This window comes from Serinus canaria, chromosome 1A (assembly GCF_022539315.1).
Source record: "Serinus canaria isolate serCan28SL12 chromosome 1A, serCan2020, whole genome shotgun sequence".
NCBI classification, from domain to species: domain Eukaryota; kingdom Metazoa; phylum Chordata; class Aves; order Passeriformes; family Fringillidae; genus Serinus; species Serinus canaria.
Genome location: NC_066314.1, coordinates 66,407,576 through 66,431,230, shown reverse-complemented (window position 1 = coordinate 66,431,230; position 23,655 = coordinate 66,407,576). Strand labels below are relative to the sequence as shown.

The following is a 23,655-nucleotide window of genomic DNA, read 5'->3' as shown; positions in this document are numbered from 1 at the left end:
TTTATACATACTGGGAAGAAAGGAGACAAAGATAATCACCCTAACAGTTAGACAGCAGTTCTCCAAGGAAGCCAAAGGATTGATTATGTTAGGGAAAGCAACCTTTTCTGTCCTTCCACCTTAATTCTCATCTTTAGCTGGTGATATGCAACAGGATTTCAAAGAAAAACTTGGTTTTCTCACCTCTCACCACCTTGCAAAGAAGGCATAAAATGAGATCTTAAACATGTGGTGGTGTGAAAGATGGCATCATGGAGGAGTGATGATGAAAGACAAACTGAATACAACACATTTCTAATCTACACTTAATCTAAAAATAAAATTGCAATGCACTTCAAGTTTTGCTGCAGCACTCAACATCAAGAAGTTTATTATCAGAACCCCAGTTTAAGCCACTGTCTCAAAAATGTGGAAGAAATCACATATTTCAAGAGGAAAAGGTGCATTTCAACAGACAAAATTGTTCACCATCTGACAGGACAGTGGACTACACAATGGACTTTCTGTGGGTGGAATTTCTCTCTGGGTTTACACAGGTGTTTCTTGTACAGTCCAAGTGAGTTAGCTTGCTTTAAATGAAATACCAGCATATCAAAAATCTCACAGATCCAGTGTAGAGTACTTGGATCCTGCCTAGATCATATCTAGAAAAACATTATTGCTTCCCTTTTAAAATGTAATACCATAAAGTAAAGCAAAATTTTTAAGACTCATTAGGATAATCATAAAGTATTCTAAATACATTTGTGCTATGAAGAAATACAAATGTTCTGGTGACTTAATGGAGGCAAAGAGTAGAAGAAAGGAAAAGGTGCACATCAGAATCCCAGATGCAGGGTCAATACTCTAGGTGTGGGAACAATGGATAATGGGCATGTTATTATTGCCATTTTGTTTCTGCTGCTTTGGCTTTATGGAAAAGTATCCAGTTTTGGATGTCTGCCTGAAACATGAAAAATACCAATAGGGTGAAGTGACAGAACATGATCCATGACCTCTGCTTTTTTCCAGCTATCGGTATCCTGGGAAAGACAGGCTGGCTTGGAGCTCTGGTCATTTTCACTTTCTTTAGAGTAATCTGTTTTGATTATAAAGAAACACTTATTCTTTTAATAGTAAGCCCACAATCCTTGCTGATGATTCAGGACCAGAGCCAAGAATATCTCCGTAACTCTATCTGTGGAGCCATTACTCTGGTATGGAAATTGGAGGTGCCTCAAATAGCATGTAAGCCATACACTTCTGCAATCAAATCCTTTGCTGCCCATCTCTGCTTCTTAAGTGAAAACCCCAAGGCCAGGAAAAGGAGATATGGACAGCAGCCCATTACTTTTTTGTTTTGGTTTTCTTCTGAAAAATCTTTGCCACCGTGTGTCACCGTCATATTTTCTGAAAAATCCCTTCTCCAGGATTTCTTCTCCTGGGAAGCTGAGAAGCCTCAAAGAAGAATAAAACCAATAATTATCTCATTTTGCTTCTCCTGTGTTTTGCTGCTTTGGAATTTGTTTGGAGATTGTTTATCCAACAGGTGGTTGTTTGATTGGTTTAATGTGAATTGTTTACCTTAATAACCAATCCCTGTCCAGCTGTGTCAGGACTCTAGAAGCAATCATGAGTTTTTTATTAATATCTTGTTCAGCCTTCTGTAAATATCCTTTCCCTATTCTTAAGTCTAGTTTTAGTATGGCATAATAATATAATATAATAATACAATATAATACAATACCATACAATATAAATAATACAATATAATATCATATAATACAATACAATACAACACAACACAACATAAGCCTTCTAAGAACATAGAGTCAGATTCATCATTTCCTTCCTGCCATGGAAGGGGGACCCTTAAAAAAAAACACAACCTGGTCTTAGAAAGGAATTTCCTACTGGCCAAAACTTCAGTGCTGTGTTGTGAGATGAGGGTGCTGGTAAGAAGTGGGGTGAAAGCTATTGTGGCTTCCTGACTGTTTTCAGGAACTGAAACAAAGTGAAGTTTGAACAAAAGTAGGAAATATTCCCTGTGGTAAGTGCATTGTAGCTGCATTTTTTACTTTAGCAAGGCAAACATAAACTGCTCCATGTGGGAGAAGTGCAGGTGTCACTGTCAGCTCTGCTGGAAGGGACATGTCTGTAGTGGCAAGTTATTGCTCTCAGCAGAGCTTGCAACTAAAAAATGATTCCAAGACAAGAAAAAGGGCATATTAGCAAGCAAAAAACAAGGTTTCTGATTGAAGAACATTACAAAAGTGATTTATTTCCCTTCCTGAGAGCTTTATCCCCAGGGAGGCCAGAGGAACTTGCTGTGAGATAGAGGATGTGGTAAGAAGAAAAAAATGGGCTGATGTGTGCATGGTGGTGGCAGCAAGTGAACAAACCTATCCATGAGCAGTCAGTCCTGGAGGCTCAGGCACTGCCACAGGCTTGGCTTCTTCAGCAAAATGCTTCTCCTCAGCTCACAACACTGGAGGTCCTGAAAAGTTCTCCTAAGTAGGCAAAACATGCTGCACAACCCAAGGATGCTGATCTTGTCAAAAGCTGGCTAGGGCCAGAGTCACTGAGCAGACACAGTTCACTTAAGTTAATTCAGGTATTTCAGATGCTGGTACAAGTGTAGCTGTGCCAACATCAACTCAGCAGGGGCAAACTGCCCATTTATCTCTGCAGGTTCTGCAGCCTGAACTGAGCTGTACCTGCCTCACAAGAGCTGAGCAGACTCTCTAACTCTCTGAATGCTACCAAAGAAAACCTGAAATGGCAACAGTGCAGAAAAATCTACTGGAAACAGGTTCAAGTTTTACTCCAAATTGGGCAAAAAGAGGAGATTAATTTTTTCCTTCTATTTACACTGAAGCCTTTCACTGAATGTAGATCATGATCAATACAGACTGGAGTGGTATCAAGACCAGTAGGTTTAATTCTTAATGGTAGATATAATCTCAAGATCAATATCAACATAATTTTCTCTGTTTGCAGTCTTCAAAAAATAATGCAATGAAAGATGGGCTTGCCTTTTAAAAATAGATGACTACAGAACAGTTACAGGCCAGTAGAGCAGAGAGATTTGATAACAAACACAAAGAATAGAGTGCAAATGCCTGGCTCCTTCAACTCTTGAAGGAGCCATGCATTTGCACTCTATTCTTTGTGTTTGTTATCAAATCTCTTTCTTGAAGAGAAATGGCTGATTTGGGGAAGAAAACTGGGCAATAATGTACTATTACACTACCAATAATTACTAATACAATCAAGCTGTCTTCAAATGGGTTTCTATGGCACTTGGTTTCAGAAGACTACATAATTCCTTCACAACCCTTTCCCAATAAAGGAGAAGAATCCTTTAGGTAAAACACAAGAGGAGGTGAACTTTAAAAAGCAGTTTTGTACTTTGCAGTACTGTTCCCAGGGTCATAGCACTGGAATATTTATCAGTTGTATAATTAGAAAGAATAACAGGCTGCAAACAGTGCTGAATTAATGATGCTTCAAAACATAAACTATATATATTCATTAAAAGAATATGCTTACATATGTCAGGGAGAACACTTATTCCATATAGAGATATTTTAAATATATTGTTCTATAAAATTTTATTTCATATTATGAAATTTCTTCCAATCTGGAGTATTTCTGATCGTGTGTATGAGGTAATATGAAAGCACTATTGATATCAGCAGCAGCTTTGATTTTAATGTCATGGAAGAACTGGGATTATTCCATCAGCCCTAGCTGCATTATAGGATCAAATCTGTTTTCCTTCTGACTGGCATTAAACTAAAGCATCTAAAAGAGTGACACAAATTTGAAGAGCTCAGGTAGCTACAAATTCATAGCAATCCAGTCAGTTCCTTCAACAGAGACTGCTGCACTTCCATGAACAATGATTAAGCTGCCAGCATTTTCATCCTTGCATATTAAGATGAACTGTAATTATGGCTGTTGTACACAAGGAAAGATTCTCCTGTTTCATGAGCTGTTTACTCATGGTAATGGCATCAATCACTGAGAACAACAGAAGTGCCACTCGTACAGGACTTGCTTTGGTTGTCTGATTTTTGTCCACTGCATTTACTCCAAGCCTACAGAAAATTTTACTAAAAGCTTTAAATGCTTTCCTATCAGAGACATTTGTAAGAGTTACCCTGGTGAATCACCATCACAATAAGAAATGTATTATTTGCATATGAATTAAAAGCCCTCCTGTGATGTGACAACAACAGACAGAACTCGCAGGCACAGAGATTCAGATCCAGCACTGCAGTGTTATGAGAGCTAGACAGACAGGCAGCAGCTAAGAACATAAAAGCATTGGGATAGGGCATTCAGGAATTTCATGAGTTTAGCAGAAAGGCAGGGTTTGGGTGGGTCACACTCAATAAACTCTTAAAAAGTAATTAGGAGTACAACACACCAAACTGCAGATTCAATGGGCCAGAAGCCCGGCTCCATCGTCCTCTCCACCATGAACTGTGTCTACCACTGCAGCAGTACTTCTCAACTCCACTTTCTTTCCCACTTTTGGTTTTTTTTTTTTTTTGCTGATTATACAACATCCTCAGAAAATTAAGAAACTCTGACTTCCAGTACCTCACAGGGAGGAGACAGTCCTTGCAGAGCTCTGGGTATCAAGATTTGGTTCTTAAAAGTAACCTTGAAAAAAGGCAATTATACCAGGGAAAGACATTTCATGATGCTAACAGATGAATAACTCACTTAATATGCAAGCTGCCAAATTCTGCACTGGCTGTAATTTCTACAGCATTTAAGATGCAGCTCAAAGTATCCCAAAGTGAGCAAACTTTTGTCCAAAAGAAACAGTAGCTACCTCTTACTGCAAGAGAGGGGGGAAAAAAATTTAACTTGGCAATAGGTACTACCTGCTTTTTTTAATTGCAGCTGGGAATAATCAAACCTCAGGCTGCAAATTAATTTCCAAAGCACAGCCTTAAATCTTTAGTCAAAAGGGATAATACTACACTCCTTCCATTCCAGTACTTGTTTCCTGAATCAGCACATCACCTTTGCCTGGCCTGGCTGGCACATCAGCAGCCTTTCTAATCTCTGGTCTGTGCTCTTACAGCTACCAAAACAGAAATTGAGAATTCAAGCAAACCAAATGAGATAAAAATGAGAGTTTTTTGTCATCAGCAAACTGAAGCTTTATGAATGCACACCTTTTCACTGGTCTCTTCAATGTCTTTGCATACATGTGACCACAAGTGGAAAACAAGATAAAAATACAAACTCTTGGTGAATACAGTTGTGTGATCACAAAAGTGATGTCACTTTAATTTTCCATTATAAGAATGGTGTGATAATAATCAATGTGAATTCCATGACACAGGAAGCATTACCAGTTGCACTGTCCTTGTTTTAAAAAAAACATACTGATAATATATTTAGGCTTTCCTACACATATTTTCTCTAACATCCAACTGTCTGGAATCACAGAACTCCTTACTAGGATTGATAAGCAGTGCTTTTAAAAGTCCTTTCCCTCAACAGGTTTGATGAAGTCACAAGTAGTCCTATAAATATTTTATATTACCTTTTATATACCTATTTTATATTACCTTTTCCATCAGTGTTTTAGCCCTTCTTGTACTTAAGCTTTCCACCTTAATTTTATCACTTTGGCACCAGAGGTAAAAATTTGCAATTCCTAGTCCTGCTCATATCTCAGCTCTGAGCACTCAGAACTGCAGTGCAGCCTTAGACTGTGTCTGCCAGCATATCTAGAAAAAAAATCTAACACTTTTACAGAGAAGTTTCAAACCCACTACTAATTTCCTGAACTATTTTTATTGATGAATACCTCAGTGAAAAGCTGGCTGCTGCATGTCACAGCTGCTACACTGAGAGCCCATCAGCCTTCCCCAGGTGCCTGTGAAGAGTGGAAGTTCTCCAGGATGGCATCTTGCAGAAGGAACTTCCAACCCTGTCACCTGATGTTTTGGGAGATTTGTCCCCTGTGAAAGGTAGAATTTTTCTGAAGACAACCTTCCTTGCTTTAGCATCCTTCAGTGCAGAATGTGGATGAGAGACAGCAGTACTTACAAGGCTCTTGAGCTCCCCAGAGTTGGCTTTTCTAAGAAGGAAGTCCTGAAACGGGCGTTCTTTCTTCATCTGCAGTTTAACAGCACTGCAGACAGAGCACAAGCTCAAGGCATATTTTTCATCCAGGCAACAGAGGCCACCAGAATAAATCCACCAGATTTTGAAAACTGACCTTATAAGAAAGGCAGCTCCAATTTTTTTTCCTGGGACATGGTCAAGTTCAGGTTGAGCTCTAGCTTAGCATGTGGTTTCTCAACTGGCTTAAACTGACACAAGCCAGGCTCTTGTGGCAAGAGATGGTTGTGCCCTCCCATTTCCAGGTTCCTGCCCCTCCACTGGCTGTGTATCCCTGCAGCCTGAGGAGCCAGTTAAAACCCTGAATAAACATGAGGAACCCAGATCTGACCGCAGGTTCCTCATCCCTGGAGGAACTGCCCAGCTGCAGCTCCTGACACTGTGACAGTGTCAAACCCTTCACTGCCACAGCCAGCACTGCCAAAACATAAGAATGGAAAATGAATCATGGAATTCACACTGATTATAACATATCAAACAACCACAATTACTACAGTGAAAACAATTGTCTTGATGTCTTTGTGAATCTGGCCAGGAATGAAATTTCAGCTTTATCAGTCAAACTTTGACAGCAATACTGCAATCTTACTGTGGCTTCTGATCACAGAAGTAAAAACTCTAGTCATTATTTATTTATTTCATTTAGTGAAATATTCACTATTTATTTCATTTTAGTGCAAAACTCTCATGATTTACAATACAGTTGTTTTGAGAACATTATCCAGTCTTTATACTCAAATCAAACAGACAGAGCATCCTCCTTGTTAAATGACTACCATGTCATTGCTGGTGAGTATAATTTATCTCACTTCTGCATCTCTCTCATTTCCATGGCTGACATTCTGACAGGTGATCATACCTGCCTTCCTCTGTATTTTATCAGTTCACTGAAAAACAAGGCAAAGGCATTAATTTAGTTTTGGAACCATATTCATACTACGCTTATTCTCAGTGCATTGTGGTTCCACTTTTTTTCCCTGACCTTTTTGTAGCAGTGGCTAAAGAACATTTATTATTTATTTTTATTTCTTTTGGGAGGTCTCATTCAGCACAAGTTTTCACAATTCTCACTTTATTTCTACAATTTCTGCTTTCCCTAAATGTCTCTTTCTCTTGACCAATTTTTAAGGCTGCTGCCAATTCCCTTTTTGGATACATGTACACAGTTTTGTAACTTTCTTAAACTTTTCCCCTTTTGTTTGGGATGCAAAGACCTTATAGTTTTGGACTTTCGCTTTAAATAAATGTTTGCTTCCTCTACATGAACCTCCTTGTGTTCTTCTGACCAATTTACTTGCTATGTAGTAGTCTCCATTCTTTAGTCTATTAATTTGAAATTAAATACTTCACTTTTCTAGAATAGTTTTTTCTTTGAATACATGTTGATATTATCAATTTGTGATCACTACAGCTGAAGTCAGTTTTGGTGATGATTTCTTCTCTAGTGTCATCACTACTTACTACAATCCTGAAGTCTCACACCATTACATCTGGGTGATCTAGTCACTATTTATTAAGTTAACAAGCCTGGCAGTTTCTCTGATTGGTATCCAATAAATAGATATATCTGACAAAACCACATTTCTCCATTATTACTTACATTTAACACAACATTATACCTAAAGTCCATTGCAGCATACCATCCACTCTTTGTGTAACTTTTATGATCCTTACATTATTTTGACACAAAGTAATGCTATAATTTATACTCTTTTTTATTTCCTCAAAACTTCCATTATAATTAATATACAACACCAATACTTTATTTTTAGATTTCCTGAACAACTTGTACCCACATTTCAGCTCTGAATATTAGTCTATTTCTCACTAATTGCTGTTATCCCTGTGACATCCAGTTTCATGTTACATACCAGATGTGTACAGCTTCTTCATTTTGTTGTTCTTTTACAAACATCTAAATATTCTTCCACATACCATTCCAACAAATTTTCTTGTCAGAGCTATGGATTGCTTTCATTATTTATTGCTTATCTGAGCACCAACCTGGATGTGCCTGGCTTAACTTCTTCTCTGAGGGTTCTTTTGTACATTTGTTCAAGCTCCTCTTCCAGAACTACTTTGTCTTCAAGGTCAGACCTTTTTATATTAATTCTGCAAATGATGTATTTGGGCTCTGGTGGTAGTAACAACAGCAGCACTAATGCTGATCTCTGTTCCATCCTAACCCCACCTATATCTGTACTTCAGTCTTTTCTGGTTGCTGCTACTGCCCAGGAGAGGGATTAAAAAAGGAGCACAAGAAATGCCAAGTGTCTGGATAAGGACAGGAATGGCAGCATCAGGGGAGTAGGAGGCTGGAAGCAGTTTCATTAAACACTGAGGCATCACTTTGCCTCCTGCTCCTGGTAGCTCCAATGGCTGCTGCTCAAGTAGTGCCAAAAAAGAGTTTCGAAGCAAGCAGGAGTTGTTGAAAGGGTTGAGGACAGAAATGGAGCAGGTGTCAGGGCTATGGATAAAATTTGGATATATTTAGTTCTGTAATTGCAGCAGAAGGGGCCTGAGAGGTTTCATTTAATTTCCTTTTTCAGATCTGGGTCTGAAAGCAGGTGTAGCTACTTGCAGTCCCTGAGTGCAGATCTGTTTGAATGGGCACTACAGCATTTTCTGGTGAGTTTTGAGGATAACTTCCCAGATGCTTGAAGCAACTGGCATTGTACAGTAACTAGGGAGCATCCTACCACCTTCCTTCCTTTTTTAACCTCTATCCAGTGCCTGTTCTTCACGAGATGAAACCAGAGCTGCATGCAGTAAAAAGTTTAAGGGACAGAGCATGTGTACTCTGCTCCAGAGCAAGCACTGTTAAGCCTGACCTAAACCATGCAAACAGACCTTTGACAATCCCTTATCAGATCCCTGCTAAGCACAGTAATGATACACTCCAACTCAAAGCCTTTTTGCATGTACAGATCTAAAGAGCTTTACTGAAATAAAGAGCTCAACCATCTCAAAGTAAGCTGTTACTGCCTGTTTTGTAATGAGACACAAATATGTGAACCTTAAGCAACACAGAAAGTGAGAGAGCAAGCCATTCATATGTGAGGACACTGGAAAAACCTCAGTTTAGCACATTCTAGCAACCAGCACCTTTTCATGTGAACAAATCTGAAGCTGTGTTTATGCTGTAGTGTGAAGAAAAATCCCTTCCAAACTGCCTTACTGAAGACACATGATCACAGATAAATTTACAGATGTAGCTCTTAGCATCTTAAAAATGTAATAAACCTCCAAATTTCAAGACTATGAAAAAACAGAATTAAACCAGCTTGCATCATACAAGAAACTGGCTCTCATGAAAACTTGCCTATACTATAGATAAATTTAAGTTCTCCTATCTTCTAAGCATCATCTAGCTTATGTTGGTAAAATTGACCTTTAATTGGTTGTACAAGTGTTAGGAATTATCAGGTGGTATCTACTTCGTTAAGATATGTGGCAAGGTTAATTTCTTGCAAAAAAAAAATCTTGCAGAATTTGAAAATGTTTAAATTTTATCTACTTTATAAAAAAAAGAAAGTAAATAAAAAAATTAAAGGGGCAGAAAAAAACTGCAAGGCAGGGTGAACACGTGTGACATGGACAACTTTTAATCCTGAAACTATCCTTAAGAAATGGGTGTTTTGGACATCAATAGAAATTCTGAGCATTTTCTGAAGAGTACAGACTAATGAATTTACAAGAAAATATCAGGATGCTGCATGCAGAATAAATATTTCTAAAACTGAAATGCCAACACCAAAGGCCTTTCAGTTTTTGAAAGGCCAAAAGGAAAGCACCAAAGGAAAGTGCTAGATTTTAAAACTAACAACTGCCAAATGCAAAACATGCAAACAAACAGTGTCAATAGGAATAGGAACATGGCTTAGCAGAGCTGAGAGTCAGGAGCTACTCTTCACTCCTGTCATTTGTGATTTGACCAAAAGCACATCATTTAACTACCTCTGTAAATGCAAATGCTACTATTTACTAAAGAGAACATCTGGTAACATCTGTCAAACAGTGACATTCTGAGCTGAAAACAGTCAGGTCTTTTTCTTTTTGTTGCTTATTGCTAACTGAAAGGAAAAAGGGGATTACCAAAAACTTGCACATTTATTTCTGCTAGAAGCACCATGACTGCACTGAGATTTTTCATCTTTTCACACGAGAAACTACTAGGCCGCAGAACTACGAAGGAAACACCTGAGCAGCAAGAGGATTCCCCAGCAGACACATGGCAGAGTGGGCAAGACAAGTGGAACTGGCAGCCAGGAGCAGACCTGCCTTTATGGATTTATGGCAGGCTCCCAGTTCAAGGCCCATCTGGCTGGGAAGGGGGAGGCCGGGAGGACCATGCACCGCTCACATTTTTGCCATTCCTGCTGCGGTATGGCGTGAATAAATCACAGGGCTGAGGTCAGAACAGCCAGCCCATAAAGTGATTCATGGGCCCAGCAGCACATTCCCCCAGGACTATGTACTTTATTACAGTAAACCTCAGAACAAGATACAATTTCCTGTCTCAAGGAGCAGCCTTTAAATCAGGACACCTGGACAGCCCCGCAGCCGCTTGCAGAACAATGGGGCTGAGCCCCACCACCGCCTCTCCTCCTGGCCCTGCTGCCTTCACCCAACTCCACCTTCAGAGAGCCTCCAAACTCTGCTTCTCCTCCTGGCCCTGCTGCCTTCACCCAACACCACCTTCAGAGAGCCTCCTGCTGCTCTGCCTCTCCTGCTGCCTTCACCCGACACCACCTTCAGAGAGCCTCCTGCTCTGCCTCTCCTGCTGCCTTCACCCAACTCCACCTTCAGAGAGCCTCCTGCTGCTCTGCCTCTCCTGCTGCCTTCACCCAACTCCACCTTCAGAGAGCCTCCTCCTGCTCTGCCTCTCCTGCTGCCTTCACCCAACTCCACCTTCAGAGAGCCTCCTCCTCCTGCTGCTGCTCGTTACTGTGGTGACAACACCATGCAGGCAACACACTGATATAATCCCATTCTTCAGACACAGCTCCCCACCCAAGAAATAAATACTCTCCATATGTTGTTTTTTTTCACTGCATTTTAGCTTTTAGGTCTCTTCTGCGCTGTAAAAATTGGATTCAAAACGTTAAGGGAACAGAGGAACTGAAAGGGAAATCATTGGTTTCTCTGTTTGCAGGCAGACCCTGCACTGGAATGGTTTTTTTATTCTTTGCAAGCTGAAGAATCTGACATGCAATTTAGGCTGTAATATGGATGTTCTCACTGTGGTCAAGGGCTGTGATCTGAGTTTTGGGTTTGGCATCTGGAAAGAAACTGAGGTGGTGACAGAGATGATGGTATTGCTGGACTCCTGAGAAATCTCCCTCCCAGCTAAGAGCAATGCTGCTCTTACACCACAGGTTCCATTTCCAGGAGAAAGGAAAGAGAACTCATTTTAAGCCACAAAACAAAGCAGTGGGTATTTTCCACCCCCCATGTGCTGTGGAGCCTTACTTCTCTAAACATTTCAAGCAGACAGAGCTCCCAGGCTCTAAAGGAACAGCCTGCCATGGCTGGCTTGTATTCCAGCTGTCCCTCAGGTAAGGGTGAGGCACGTGCTGGCTGCACTTCTGCAGTTCTCCTTGGAAGCAACAGGAAACTTCAAATGGGAGCTTCCCATGTTCACACAAAACAGGACAGAGGAAAAACTTGCTTTGCCTCCTTCAGATCCATAATGGATCACCAAAACCAGAGCTAAACTAGGGTCTATTTTTTTCAGCATGCATAGTTCATGATTAAGAAAAGGGAAGAGAAGATTCCCTTTGAGCATTTAAAGGCAAGATTCTCCTGCAGCTTTGATGACAGTAAGTTATTCTGTACAATCACTACAAACAGTGGAAAAAAATCCTGATAATTTTTACTCTTCAAAATTCTTTTGGATCTTAAAACTACAGCCATAACAAGGTAACATGTCCCTTGGAAGCTGCTTCCTGGAAAACAGACACACCTGAAAGATGTTCAGAGGACAAAAATATAAGAAAAAGTGATAGAGCAGAGGAAGTTTTGGGGAAATTTAGATGAGAATTCATCAAATACTGTAAGTTGAGAATGCTATTGAACTGGTCAAACAAAAAAAGAAAATCCAGGTAAGGAAAGAGGAGAAGGAAAAGATTGATAAAACAGATGCAAGCAGCAATTAACCCATTTGATTTCTCCACGACTGAACCTCCTGAAGCTATTTGTTTCACAATTACTTTTCTTACAAGTGAAAACAGTTGTGTGGAAAGTAACTTCTTCCACCTGCTTATTTTATTTTGTTTTATGCTACTTAAAGGATCTCCTTGACTTCAGTGGATTGTTTCAGAGCTTACAGTAGGCAGAATTAAGGCTTATTGACATTATCCAGTCTGCTTCCCAGTAGAGAATAAATATTTACATCATACCCAGTTGCTCCCAATCATTTATTCTGGAAGGGCTTAAGAAAAGGACATACACTTGGGACTGAAAGCCATGAGGAAGCCAAGGCTGCTGTCCTTGTGAGCTTGTCCCAGTGGTTAATAATTTTCACTGTCATAGTTTGATGGCTTTCTATTCCCAACCCTTCTGTTCTCAGTTTCTGGATAATGATCCTTGTTTTGACTGTCTCTGCTTGAATAAAGTGTTTTAATATTACTATTATTTGATTTTCTAGATATTAGAACTATACAGAGTCTTGTGACAACTGTATCAACTATCCTATAAAACAGAACTAAAATCTTCACTCTATTCATACTCATTAATCCTATTTTTATGTAGCCAAAGTCCTTCTGCTGCCAAGATCACACTTTTTTCCATAACTTGGTCAAATCTTTTCCAAGTCACTCCTTTCCAAATAATGCACAGTAGTCTTCATATTGTTCTTATTTAAATGCTTCATGTTCATATGCACTTTGTGTAAACTGCATTAAGAAGCAATTTGAATGGCCCCACATGTCTGCTGTCACCATTAGGGAACACCACACTATTTCCTCTGTCACCTGCTCTGTCATTTTAGACTTGCTTCCAGCTCACTGATCAAATGATTATCAGCACCCAACCCAGCACAAAATCTACTGAGCTCAAAAATGAATTCCACTGTTCAGTTTTAACCGTAATGGGAAAATGCTGGCAGCTAATGCTCCCTTTAACCATGTTGTCTGTACAACACTAACAGATAACATTAAGGAACTCTTTTCAAGGACATGCAGTGATAGCACAAGGGGTGATGCCTTCAGTCTGACAGAAAATGGAATTAAATTCGATATTAGGAAGAAATTCTTCACTGTGAGGGTGCTGAGGCACTGGCAGAGGTTGCCCAGAGAAGCTGTGGATGCCACATCACTGGAAATGTCCAAGGCCAGGCTGGATGGGACCAGGATGGAGCCTGGTCCAGTGGAAGGTTTGGAACTGGATGATCTTTAAGGTCCTTTCCAAACCAAACTGCTCCATGATTCTGTGATAATGTTGGAAATTGGTCTTCTACAGAAGATTAATTATACTTCATGCAAAAAGTTACTTATACTAAACAAGGTTGGGTTTTTTTAACCAAACTTTAGAGATAATCAAGGAACCATATCACATTTTTTTTGGCATTACACATCTTACACAAAGTAATTTGACTGGTATTAATTAAAGGCCTATTCTTTATGTTATCAGAATATTTTATCAGCTTATTCATCACTCTGCTCATGAATTGTAACAGTTAATCAATTCATAGCACGTTAGCCACCCTCTGCCTGCTATTCTGCAACACTTCCAGGACTTCAGCATTTCCGTAACTTCTAGAATTTCACCAGAATTCCAGTATTTATTAAACTTTCAAGGAGCCAAAATTCCCTTTTGCCAACTTCTCCAGTGTTCTTAGATTCTAAAACCAGCAGTATGCTACCCCCAACACATGTGTAACTTCTTCAGCAGTTTCTTATGTTGGGAAGAGAAGTATGGAATGCCACAGTGCCTTTCTAAGAAGAGGCAAAACCATTTCTGTTCAAGTCCTATGTGATCCAAATTAACAATAAAGGAAGTTACAAACCAGTAAAGTAACATTTTAGGCATACCTCAAGTAGCCTAATAAATTGAAAAAAAATCTTTCTTGATTTTGTTTTTTTCAGTAATTTGAATTATGCTATTTTACTATCAATATAAAACAGCAGTTTTTTTATAATTGAACAGGGTTTTTTGAATGCTGGCATTAAGAAAAAAAAAAAACCAGAGGTCTTTCATCACTATAGCAAATACAAATGGTTTCCTCTCTGAAACCAAAGACAAAATTACCACTGACTTCATATAGGTAAGAGCTGTATTAAGGGACCAGACTCTCACTTCCTTCCAAATGGCTTCAAATATTCAATACATGTTCCCAAAAACCTTTCAGCATTTCATCTATCTACTTAAAAACACACATAAAGTCAGACTTAATAGAAAGCTCCAAACATTTTAATGTTGCAAAGTGAAATTTGCAGACATTAGAAACGTAATTTTAGCTCCACGTGTTTGTGGGGATGCTTTATGCTGTCTCAGTCTTCAGTTAAATGAATGTATACAGGTTTGGCCAAAGGACCTGGCTTTCATTTATCTTCAAGACCTTATTTACATAAGATAGTAACACATTCAGGGACTATGGCAGGAAAGCACCTTAAATTGCTTAGCAAAACCATCATCAGGCAGAACAGAGATTAACGCTGGCAGATCCCTAGGAATCTTTTAGCTAATCATTTGCAGCAAAGTGCTTAACTGTGACATAGAGTGGCTTCAAGGGTGGAGTGAAAAACCAAGTTTTGATTTTCAAGTTTTGTCTTGAATGTGTCACCCCCAATCCCATTTCAAAAAGTCTGATATCCTATTACAGAATGACATAATATTCTATTATCAACATGATTTCACTGCAAAACAAAGTAAGGAAGCAAAAGGAAATGGGAGATTTTTTTTCCCTCTCACACATCTTGATTTTTTACTTACTGGAGCAATAGGAAGAGGGGGAAGGTAAAGGTGACTAAGTAGAATAAATGTAGAAATGAGAAACCTCTCCCCTCAAAGGCAGTACCATTTATAATCTTCTATTTAAAGGTAACCTAATCACAACTGTGTCCATCAAGACATCCCTATGCAGTCCCTTGACCTGAGAGCTCCTTTGTGCAACGTGCCAGGGATGCCATGAGAAGCTGAACGAAGTGCCAAACTCTCTGGCTGCTCCAGGTGATGTTCTTTGGCTACAGCAAACACCCAGGGAAGCCTGTTTTCCTGCCCTGCAGAGAAGCCCATCCTAGGAAAGCCTTACCTGTGGCAAGCACAGCCCAGCACAAGCCTGGCAAGGGGATTAACACCTCTGCCTTTCATGTGGCTGCAGCACCTCCCCGGTGTGTCCAGGCAGCTGTGAGAGCCCCTCTTGCCAGCAGGATGGGGACATGCTCCCAGCAGAGGTCACTCTGAGGGGAGGAAAGCAATAACAACCTGGCTGGAACAGACACCCTCTTCAGGGAAAAGCCACTCATTTATGTTTTCGGTCTCGTACACCTCACTGCGAAAGATTTTGAAGTAATTAATTTAAAAATAGAGCAGGACAGTCAGCTCTAGAAACAGAAATAAAGTACACACACTAAATGTAACCTATTTCAGCCTACAGAAAATACTTCTGAGAGTAATGCCAAGAAGACTGTCTGGGGAAAAGAATGTTTTAGAACAGGGAGGCTATCACACCGTAACAGCTTTACAGCCTTCAAGTCAATGGCTGTTTTTCATTAATATGGCTGGTCAATATTATTTTGTTTAAATTAGCATTTCACATATTTTTGATGTCCTGAATTAGCTGCCTAGCTGTAGACATTTTCTTTTCCTTTTCCTCTAGCTGAGACTGCTGAAAAGAGTGAAAGAATGCTACCTACAGAAGAATTTTTGGTTTCTATTAAACCCTTTCAGAGCAAGAAGTGATGTCGGCATAGACCAAAGCAGTTGGAAGAAATAAAATGGCAGCTGAGAAGAGATCCCAGACTCTCCAAAACAGTCTCAAATGGGCAGCAAAGGATGACTGTGTGACCTCAGACAGCACATTGCTTCCTCAAAAAAAAGTGATTTATGGCTGATGAGCAATGTAACCAGCTTCAGACAATATGTCACCCCAAAGGACACAGACAAAAGCTGTGTTTAGATCAACACACTATCCTTAATTTTCCACATACCTGAATCACTCCAAGCCCTCAAATGTTCTGCAGTTCCCCAATTGAAAAAACCAAATTAAAATCCAACAACTTCAAATGAGTGTGCACAACACACACCCAGCCATGCATGGGACTCCAAACAAGCACATCTGAATGAAACAGAAACTCTCCCTAAATCTAAATGGCATTTTTGTACAAAATGTGAGAACTTTTCCAGGTTCAGAAGAAGTACAGGAGGTACATCCATGCTACTCCGTAATTTTGGGAGGGGAGGGTGTGGGTAGAAGAGAAGGGGGTTTTCACTGCAATTTGGTTACAAAGCTTGTTTGCTCAGGGCTGTGCTGGCCTCATGGTGGCTATTCATAAGAGAATCCCCAGAAGAGCTGTAAAGTCTGCCTATAGCCCAGGTGCTATAATTGCTGTCTGTCAAAACAGAGCTGTTTTCTCAGCAAACATTTCAGAATGCCCAGTGCTAAGTTGATTAGTTAGTGGGTTTCTGGGGAGGAATATAAGGATGAAGGCTGAGAGACAGAGCAAAATTGATGACTCAGAGACAAAACTTGGATTTCATTAAAACACTCCAGAGAGCGTTTAATTTCTCAAAGAGAATTCCTGCCATTGAAAAGGAAGCAGGTACTAGGAAGGAGTTATTATCAATAATGTCTAATTTCCACTGCAAGGAACATCAATCAGTTCAAGAACTGAACAGAGGGGTGTTATCAGTTCAGGATCTGGCTCAGCTGTCCCTACAGAGATACCATTCCCATGCCAGAGATGTCTCCCTTTCAGTACACCCAGCCAGCTTCTGAGGCTTCTCTGCAACACAGGAGCTTCGAGGGGCACCTCCATCTTCAGAGTGTGCTGACTCCACTTCCAGACTGCTCTGGGTTGGTCATGGGGAAAGGCAGACCTGGCTCCCTCAGCTTTCAGCAGCACTGACCACACAGAGTCCATGGAAAGCACCACATGAGCTCATCTGGTGTGTCAGGACAGGCTGAGCCTGTGCAGGGCTTGGACACCTGAGCCTGTGAACTCCAGAGAAAACACTTCTGGCACCAAGCTGTGCATGGGGACCTCAGGGCTGGAAGAGGGGGACAGCAGGAGGAGTTGGCACGAGGGAAAAAGGAAGGAAATGAGGGGCATAGAGCACAGCAAGGCTTCAGCCGTCTTCTGCAATTAAAGAAACTCTTCACAGACCCTTAAAGTGGCAGAAGGCATTAGGGGTGTGCTCAGGCAGTGACTTACAGCTTCCTACCTGACCAGCCTGGTTGAGAAGGCAGCAGATGGAACCCATCCACAACCACAGCAGCCCCTTACAGACCCCTTCAGGAAGGGCTTGGTGCAGCAAGCTCATAATGGCTCTTCCTGTACATTTATCTGCAGCTTCTGTGTTTTCCATTAGTAATCACTGCTCCTGAACATCCACGGTATTAAAGCAACGTCATTTGTACTGCTCAGGTTACATCAGTGTCAACACTCACTCCAAGTCCTGGGCTTTCAGGGCTTTGGAATTTTGCCATCAAACTTCCCTTCAGGCATGGCAAAGTGGGGCTCTGCCTGCCCTCATTTCCCAGGCACCTTCACATAAGGATTTTTACAAAAATCCCTCTGCAAGCATTTAAGATGTTTCTGTTTTTCTCCAACTAGAAATGTCTTTGATTATCATTACTGTTATTATATTTGACAAGGGTTAATTGTGAAGTCTCAAAATGTACATTAAATGATACAACTAAAATGCAACACTTTGTTAAATTCACTGCAGCACAAGTTCCTACTAGAGTGCACCTCTATTTTAGTATTAGCTAACACATCTTAAGACTACAGAGGGCATGACAATGGGGAGTTACAGGGGTAGCTCAAATAGTAAAAACAAAAAGTACTAACATTTCATGATCATTTAGGAAAAAATGCTGAATTGATAACAAAGCTTAAGCATTGCAGTAATTTGAAATTCTAATGATGCAATGGACTGATATACCAATTTCTGAGATTTAATACTGATTAACTAATTTAATGATTTTTAACATCACCCTGAGGAATACAAACCTATTATTACTCTATTTTTTTCAAACTACTGGTCATTATAGAGCAGTCTGGGAATGCACCTGTGAAGCAGACATCATGCCAAAAGGCCTTCAGCAAGCTCTCTGGCCCACTTGAAAAGGCATTTATTTATGTTATCACTCTCAGCATTGCCTCAAACCAGGCACTGGCTGCACAAGTAGAATTCACCACCCAGAATGACACGCACAGGTTCCCTCCACAGCTACTGAGCCACACACCTCACAGTGCAATCAGAGCTGGGCAACAGTGAAGAACACATGAATCAACAGGAGAACAAGAGAATACCTGTTCTGTCCCCAGTTCTGGGAATCAAAACTGCTGCTGTGAGAGATCTACCTGTAAAAGTGGGATCCACAGCCCACAAGAGCTCAGAGGATACACATCAAACCAAGGCAATGGCACACCACTGACTGTCCCAAGCTGCACACTCCAAGGGAAAACTGAATGATGACACAGTGGGGACAGGGTGCTGATGCCCTTATTGACAGCTTGTTCTAGAACATTATCTGGGAACTGGGAGATTTTGTCTCACAACTTCAAACCCCCACTGTAGGGTGCCACTGGAGTAACCAGGCTGTATGGTGTCTTTTAGGATGACTTTTCATTTCCTGTGCAGAAGGAAATCCAAAACTGGGGCTCTTTACTGACAGTACTCAACAAGGTCCTCACTTCATATTAAGCTATTTTAAGCATTTTCTCTTTTTATTGTCTTGATGTTACACTTATAATCATTATGCTATTAAACAAGCTCATACCAGGTCCACAAAATGCTTTCCACTTGAAGAAAGTGTAGAAGACAGTTCTGCATTTAAAAAAGAAGAACAGGTGGACTCTGCAAAGTCTTCTTTGCACATCCAAACAAAGGTGGTGTTTAAAAGTTAGTCCTCTGCACTCTGAAAACAAATACATCTGATATAAGGAATTACCACAGGAAATATTCTGTTCTTCAGGGTTATTTTCCAGATTAGCCATTGGTTTATTGATTGATTCTCAAGGATTAAGCCTTCAACTTCCCCATTTTGCTTCAAACCATAGTGACCACAACTGCACAACAGCAGCTGTTCCACCCTGAAGGATCCAGCTGCTCCTATTCCAGTAGGATCAGGAATGGCCTCTGAAAAACCACATAGCTGAGCCTGGACTGCTGTGGAGACCAAAACCAAGCACTGCCAAAATTTGGAGCTGATGCCACTCTCAAAATGGAAAACCTGAAGAGCAGTCAAGTTATCAGTGGGCCTTGTAAGGGCCAAAGGGAATTTTTCAACAGGGTAGGAGATTATGCAATGCAAACGCAACTCAATGGAAAAACAATTATAAATACAGAATTTTATTAGACACTTTCTAGCCCATGCTGAAGAACAATAGTCTAACTTGTTGATTTCTGTGCTAGAATTTGTTTTTCCTCCAGCTAAGTTGCATGCAGACATTCCTCTTTTTGAATCAAGGGGCAACCACACTACTAAAAATTATCATTTTGTCTCCTTTTATATGAAGTTTCCAAATCAACCAAGGTTACCAGGATTGCACATTCCATGATAACACCAATATGTCTGAAATTGAGCCTACAGCTGACTCCTAAACAGGCCCAGGACCTGAGGGCTCCAGATTTAACACTCTAGCAGTGTTGCAGAATCAAACACATTTCTAGAACACTGACACGCTGTTAGATCAAGACCTTGTACTACCTGCCAAGCAGCTACAGTATTCAGGATTTTTGTGTCACTCAAAAGAGACAAATAACAGACTTCACGTGGCTCTTTACAGATATCTTTTCAATCACAGCTTATGGCATAAAAAGATGGACAACATGAATTATTGAATTAATGTCTTATCATCTAAATGGCTGCCACCCACACTGATCTTTCTATCTAATCCTCTTTTAGTAGGGTCACCAAGCTCATTCCCAAAGACAATCATACCATATAACCACTTTCAAGTGCAGTACAGTTTCCTCTTTAACCACTAGCTACCAGAAGATTTCCATAAATTACACTGGTCTGCTGTCTAAGACAGCAGAATTCTAACCAGAACCAGATTGGAGCCCAGAACTTGAATATAAAAACATTTTCTGAGGCTTGATGCACAAGACAGGGATTCAGAACTACTCCACCAAGTCTGAATTTGATTTAGACTTGGAAGGACATTTCCAGTTAGAGTCATATTATGCTGCAAGCTGTGGTAGCATCATGTATAATATGGGGAACAGCAGGCAGGAGAACTTTATGAATTTCCTTGAATAATCTGGATTCCTTTGCAGTGGAGAGGTAATAACTTCCCAAACACTCTAGAACTCTTTAACTGGCATGCAAATGGAAATTCCTCCATATGTTCAACAATTTCCAGTGAAAGTTACACAGCTCAAAATATCATACACAAGAATCTAAAATACTGCAGGCAGCATCACTTGCTTAATAAAATCAAACAGATGAAAGATTGGGCTCCAGTCATTTTTGTAGCCCCTCTGGTATGATGGATATGAATTCCCACGTTGTTACACTTCATAGCAGATGAAAGGATCTCTGTGATAACCTTCCACACCCTAAAGATGCTCCCTCTGGATACAACTTGCATTGCCATTTTATTCACACAAACAGTAGCAAACAGGATATGGTGGGGAAAGTTCACCCTGCACAAGCTGAGATGCCTCACTGCTGCAGCCACAAGACAATAAAAGAGATTGGTTGAGATTTTTACAAGTTCTGACAGCCAATTCCACTACTGCTGGCTGGCTCATAGGATTTAAATATCTGCATCTCAAGTTTTATAACTTGCCTCCCTAAGGAATTACTAAGCTTCTTTCCAGAGACTATTTAGAAGGGAAACCATTCACTTTGGAAAAGACAGGTCTAATGCCCTTACTCTGGGGACTCTGGTTTTGGCTTAGTCCCTTCTGTTCCCTGTCAGACACAACAAGAGTGAACCTGATTGCTGTGAGTCAACAATTCTAATCCATAAAGTTCAAACATCAGGATGCCAAGGACCAGGCTTCACTCACAAGCATTACTGGGTCAGGCTCTTATTTCCTGAAATTAATGGAAAAATCTGAGCTAAAGGAAGATAAAGTTACAATAAGGAGGAATAAAAACGTGATTGCAATTGTAACAAAAGGCAATCAGATAGATATTTCCATTACAGGGAAACCTAAAGCAAGCTTAATTTTTAGGTTGCAAAGAATCCCTGTGTGATCGAACTTCTTTAAAACTGTTTGTAGGCACTTCTGAAAGAACTCCAAATCTGCTTCCTCCAATCAAGTCTTGCTGTTTTCACCAGCAATCAGGGTAATTGAGGCGACCACAACTCCAACTAACCACTTAGATCTGATCCACTTCGACACTTGATAATATACAGAAACACTGCAGGAAGAGACATTCTTAAGAGAAGCAGGATTAAAGCCATATGACAAAAATATCTGTAGATTCTTAGTGTTATACCACATCCACCTATGCAACAAACAGAATTCTGCTGCTTGTCTTTTTAGGTAAAAGTCCATGATTTTCTTAGCATCTTCCTTGAATGATTCCAAAGTCATTTGGGCTCAATGTTGTCTCTTTAATTTCAGTACTCTGTGTTCTACAGGAAACATTTTGTAATTTCAGCCTTTCAGACCTTGCCATGCTTTTCTCTTGGCTGCATTTCTTCAGTTCTGTTATAACCTGTAACACAGCCTACTGGCCCAGTCACTCATATTTTGCCAGCACTGAGAATTACAGTATTAAGGATATTATACAGCACATCCCTAAGCTCATTCCAATATCCACTTATGGACCTATTGTCCAGGAATCTAAGCCACCTTTGATCCTGCAGACACTGTCTCCCCAGTGCAGACTTCTCTGCAACCACGAAGCCTCAGGACCTGCTGCATAAAGTGTTTTCCCATGTTTTAAGCATGTTTGACACTTGGGAGAAGAGTAGAGCCTCCCCAGGTAGCTCTGACCTCCTGTACCAGCAGCCTTGTCTACATCTGTGCAAGAGTTAAAACCCAACATGGAAAATAAATTCCTTCTTCCCATGAAGAAAATATTCTTTGTCACTCAGCAAGTGGCATGGTAGTGCATCAGCAAGCATTGTTACACTCCCGTAATTTCCCTGTAACGAAAATTTTAAATAACATTTGATGCTCTGTTGGGTGTCCATGACGAGGTGTTGGCAGCAGAGGGATTGCAGGAGCCTCTGGCAGAAGAGACCAGGGCTGCTGTGTGTTGGACACAGCCAGCTCCTGATGGCTTCACAGGATCCACTGCAGGACACTGCTCAGCCCCTCAGCCCAGCTGGTGCCTTCTCTAGGAAAACATATTTTAGAAAGAGCAAAACCTACCCCAGAGCAAAGGAAGGGCGTGGGGGGAAAAGGGTGAGAAACAGCACTGGGAAGAACAAGATCAGAGAAGGAGGAGGGGAAAGAGGTGCTCCAGGTACAAAGTACACATCTGCTGAAGATCATGGACAGCCCATGGTGGAGCAGATAGTCCCTGCTGCCCTCTCAGAGCAGATCTTTTCCTGAAGGATTGCAGCCCCGTGGGGAGAGCCCACACTGGTAGCAAGGAAAGAGCTGTGTGGCTGGAGAAGGCTTTCAGAGGTAATGGATGAAATACTGTGAGGCTGCTTTGCTTGCCCTGCTAGATTTGGGGGAAAAGTCAGGATTTGGTCAGGCACTGGAAAAGGTTTCTCAGAGGAGCTGTGGATGCCCAGTCCCTGGAACTGTTCAGGGACTGGCTGGATGTGGCTTGGAGGAACCTGGTCTAGTGGAAGGTGTCCTTGCTTGGGGGGCTTGGAACTAGATGACCTTGAAGGTCCCTTCCAAACCAATCAGAGAAACTGTGTACTGAGCATACCCACCCCATCCTTCCCTGCACTGAGAGAGCAGAGGAGTCTGGAGTGCTGGACTGAAGGGGAGTGTAGGAAATAGGACTGGAAAGGTGCTGTTTTATTGTTTGCCTTGGTTTCTCACTGCCCAAACCTTTAACTGGCAATCCATTCATTTTCTCTGAGGTGACTTTGTTTTGCCCATGACAGCAATCAGCATCTCCCTGTCTTTACCATGATGCATCAGCCTTCTCATCCCATTTTCTACTGCTGTTGTGTTGAGGAGGGTGAGTGAATGAGAGGCTGGGTGGGAGTTTGGCCCTTAGCCAAAGTTAACCCACCACAGACCTATTTATATGTTCCAAGACCAGCTTACTTGTAACATGAGAAGGAAAAGTCTCATTGGAAGTAAGTCTGTACATTCCCATGCCAGAGGTGGCTTTCAAAGCTGTTGGTAAAGTTCTAGGTATGAACTGGGGCTCAGAATTGCACTTCCTTAACTCTGCAGGCTGGAGGAGGAAAAGAT

General features: G+C 40.9%; 1 protein-coding gene across 4 annotated transcripts in view; it reads right to left on the bottom strand.

Annotated features, from left to right (window-relative positions):
- The window catches only part of ERC1 (ELKS/RAB6-interacting/CAST family member 1), a 279,402-nt gene that overhangs the window by 56,754 nt on the left and 198,993 nt on the right, over window positions 1–23,655 (bottom strand). Inside the window, exon 16 of one of the 4 annotated variants that reach the window (XM_050984992.1) lies at window positions 6,899–7,022. The exons of the other annotated variants lie outside the window; for them this stretch is intronic. Coding sequence (XP_050840949.1) covers window positions 6,989–7,022 — 34 coding nt within the window. The 3' untranslated portion in view covers window positions 6,899–6,988. Of the gene's footprint in view, window positions 1–6,898; window positions 7,023–23,655 lie in introns of those variants that run through there. 4 annotated transcript variants of the gene reach the window in all.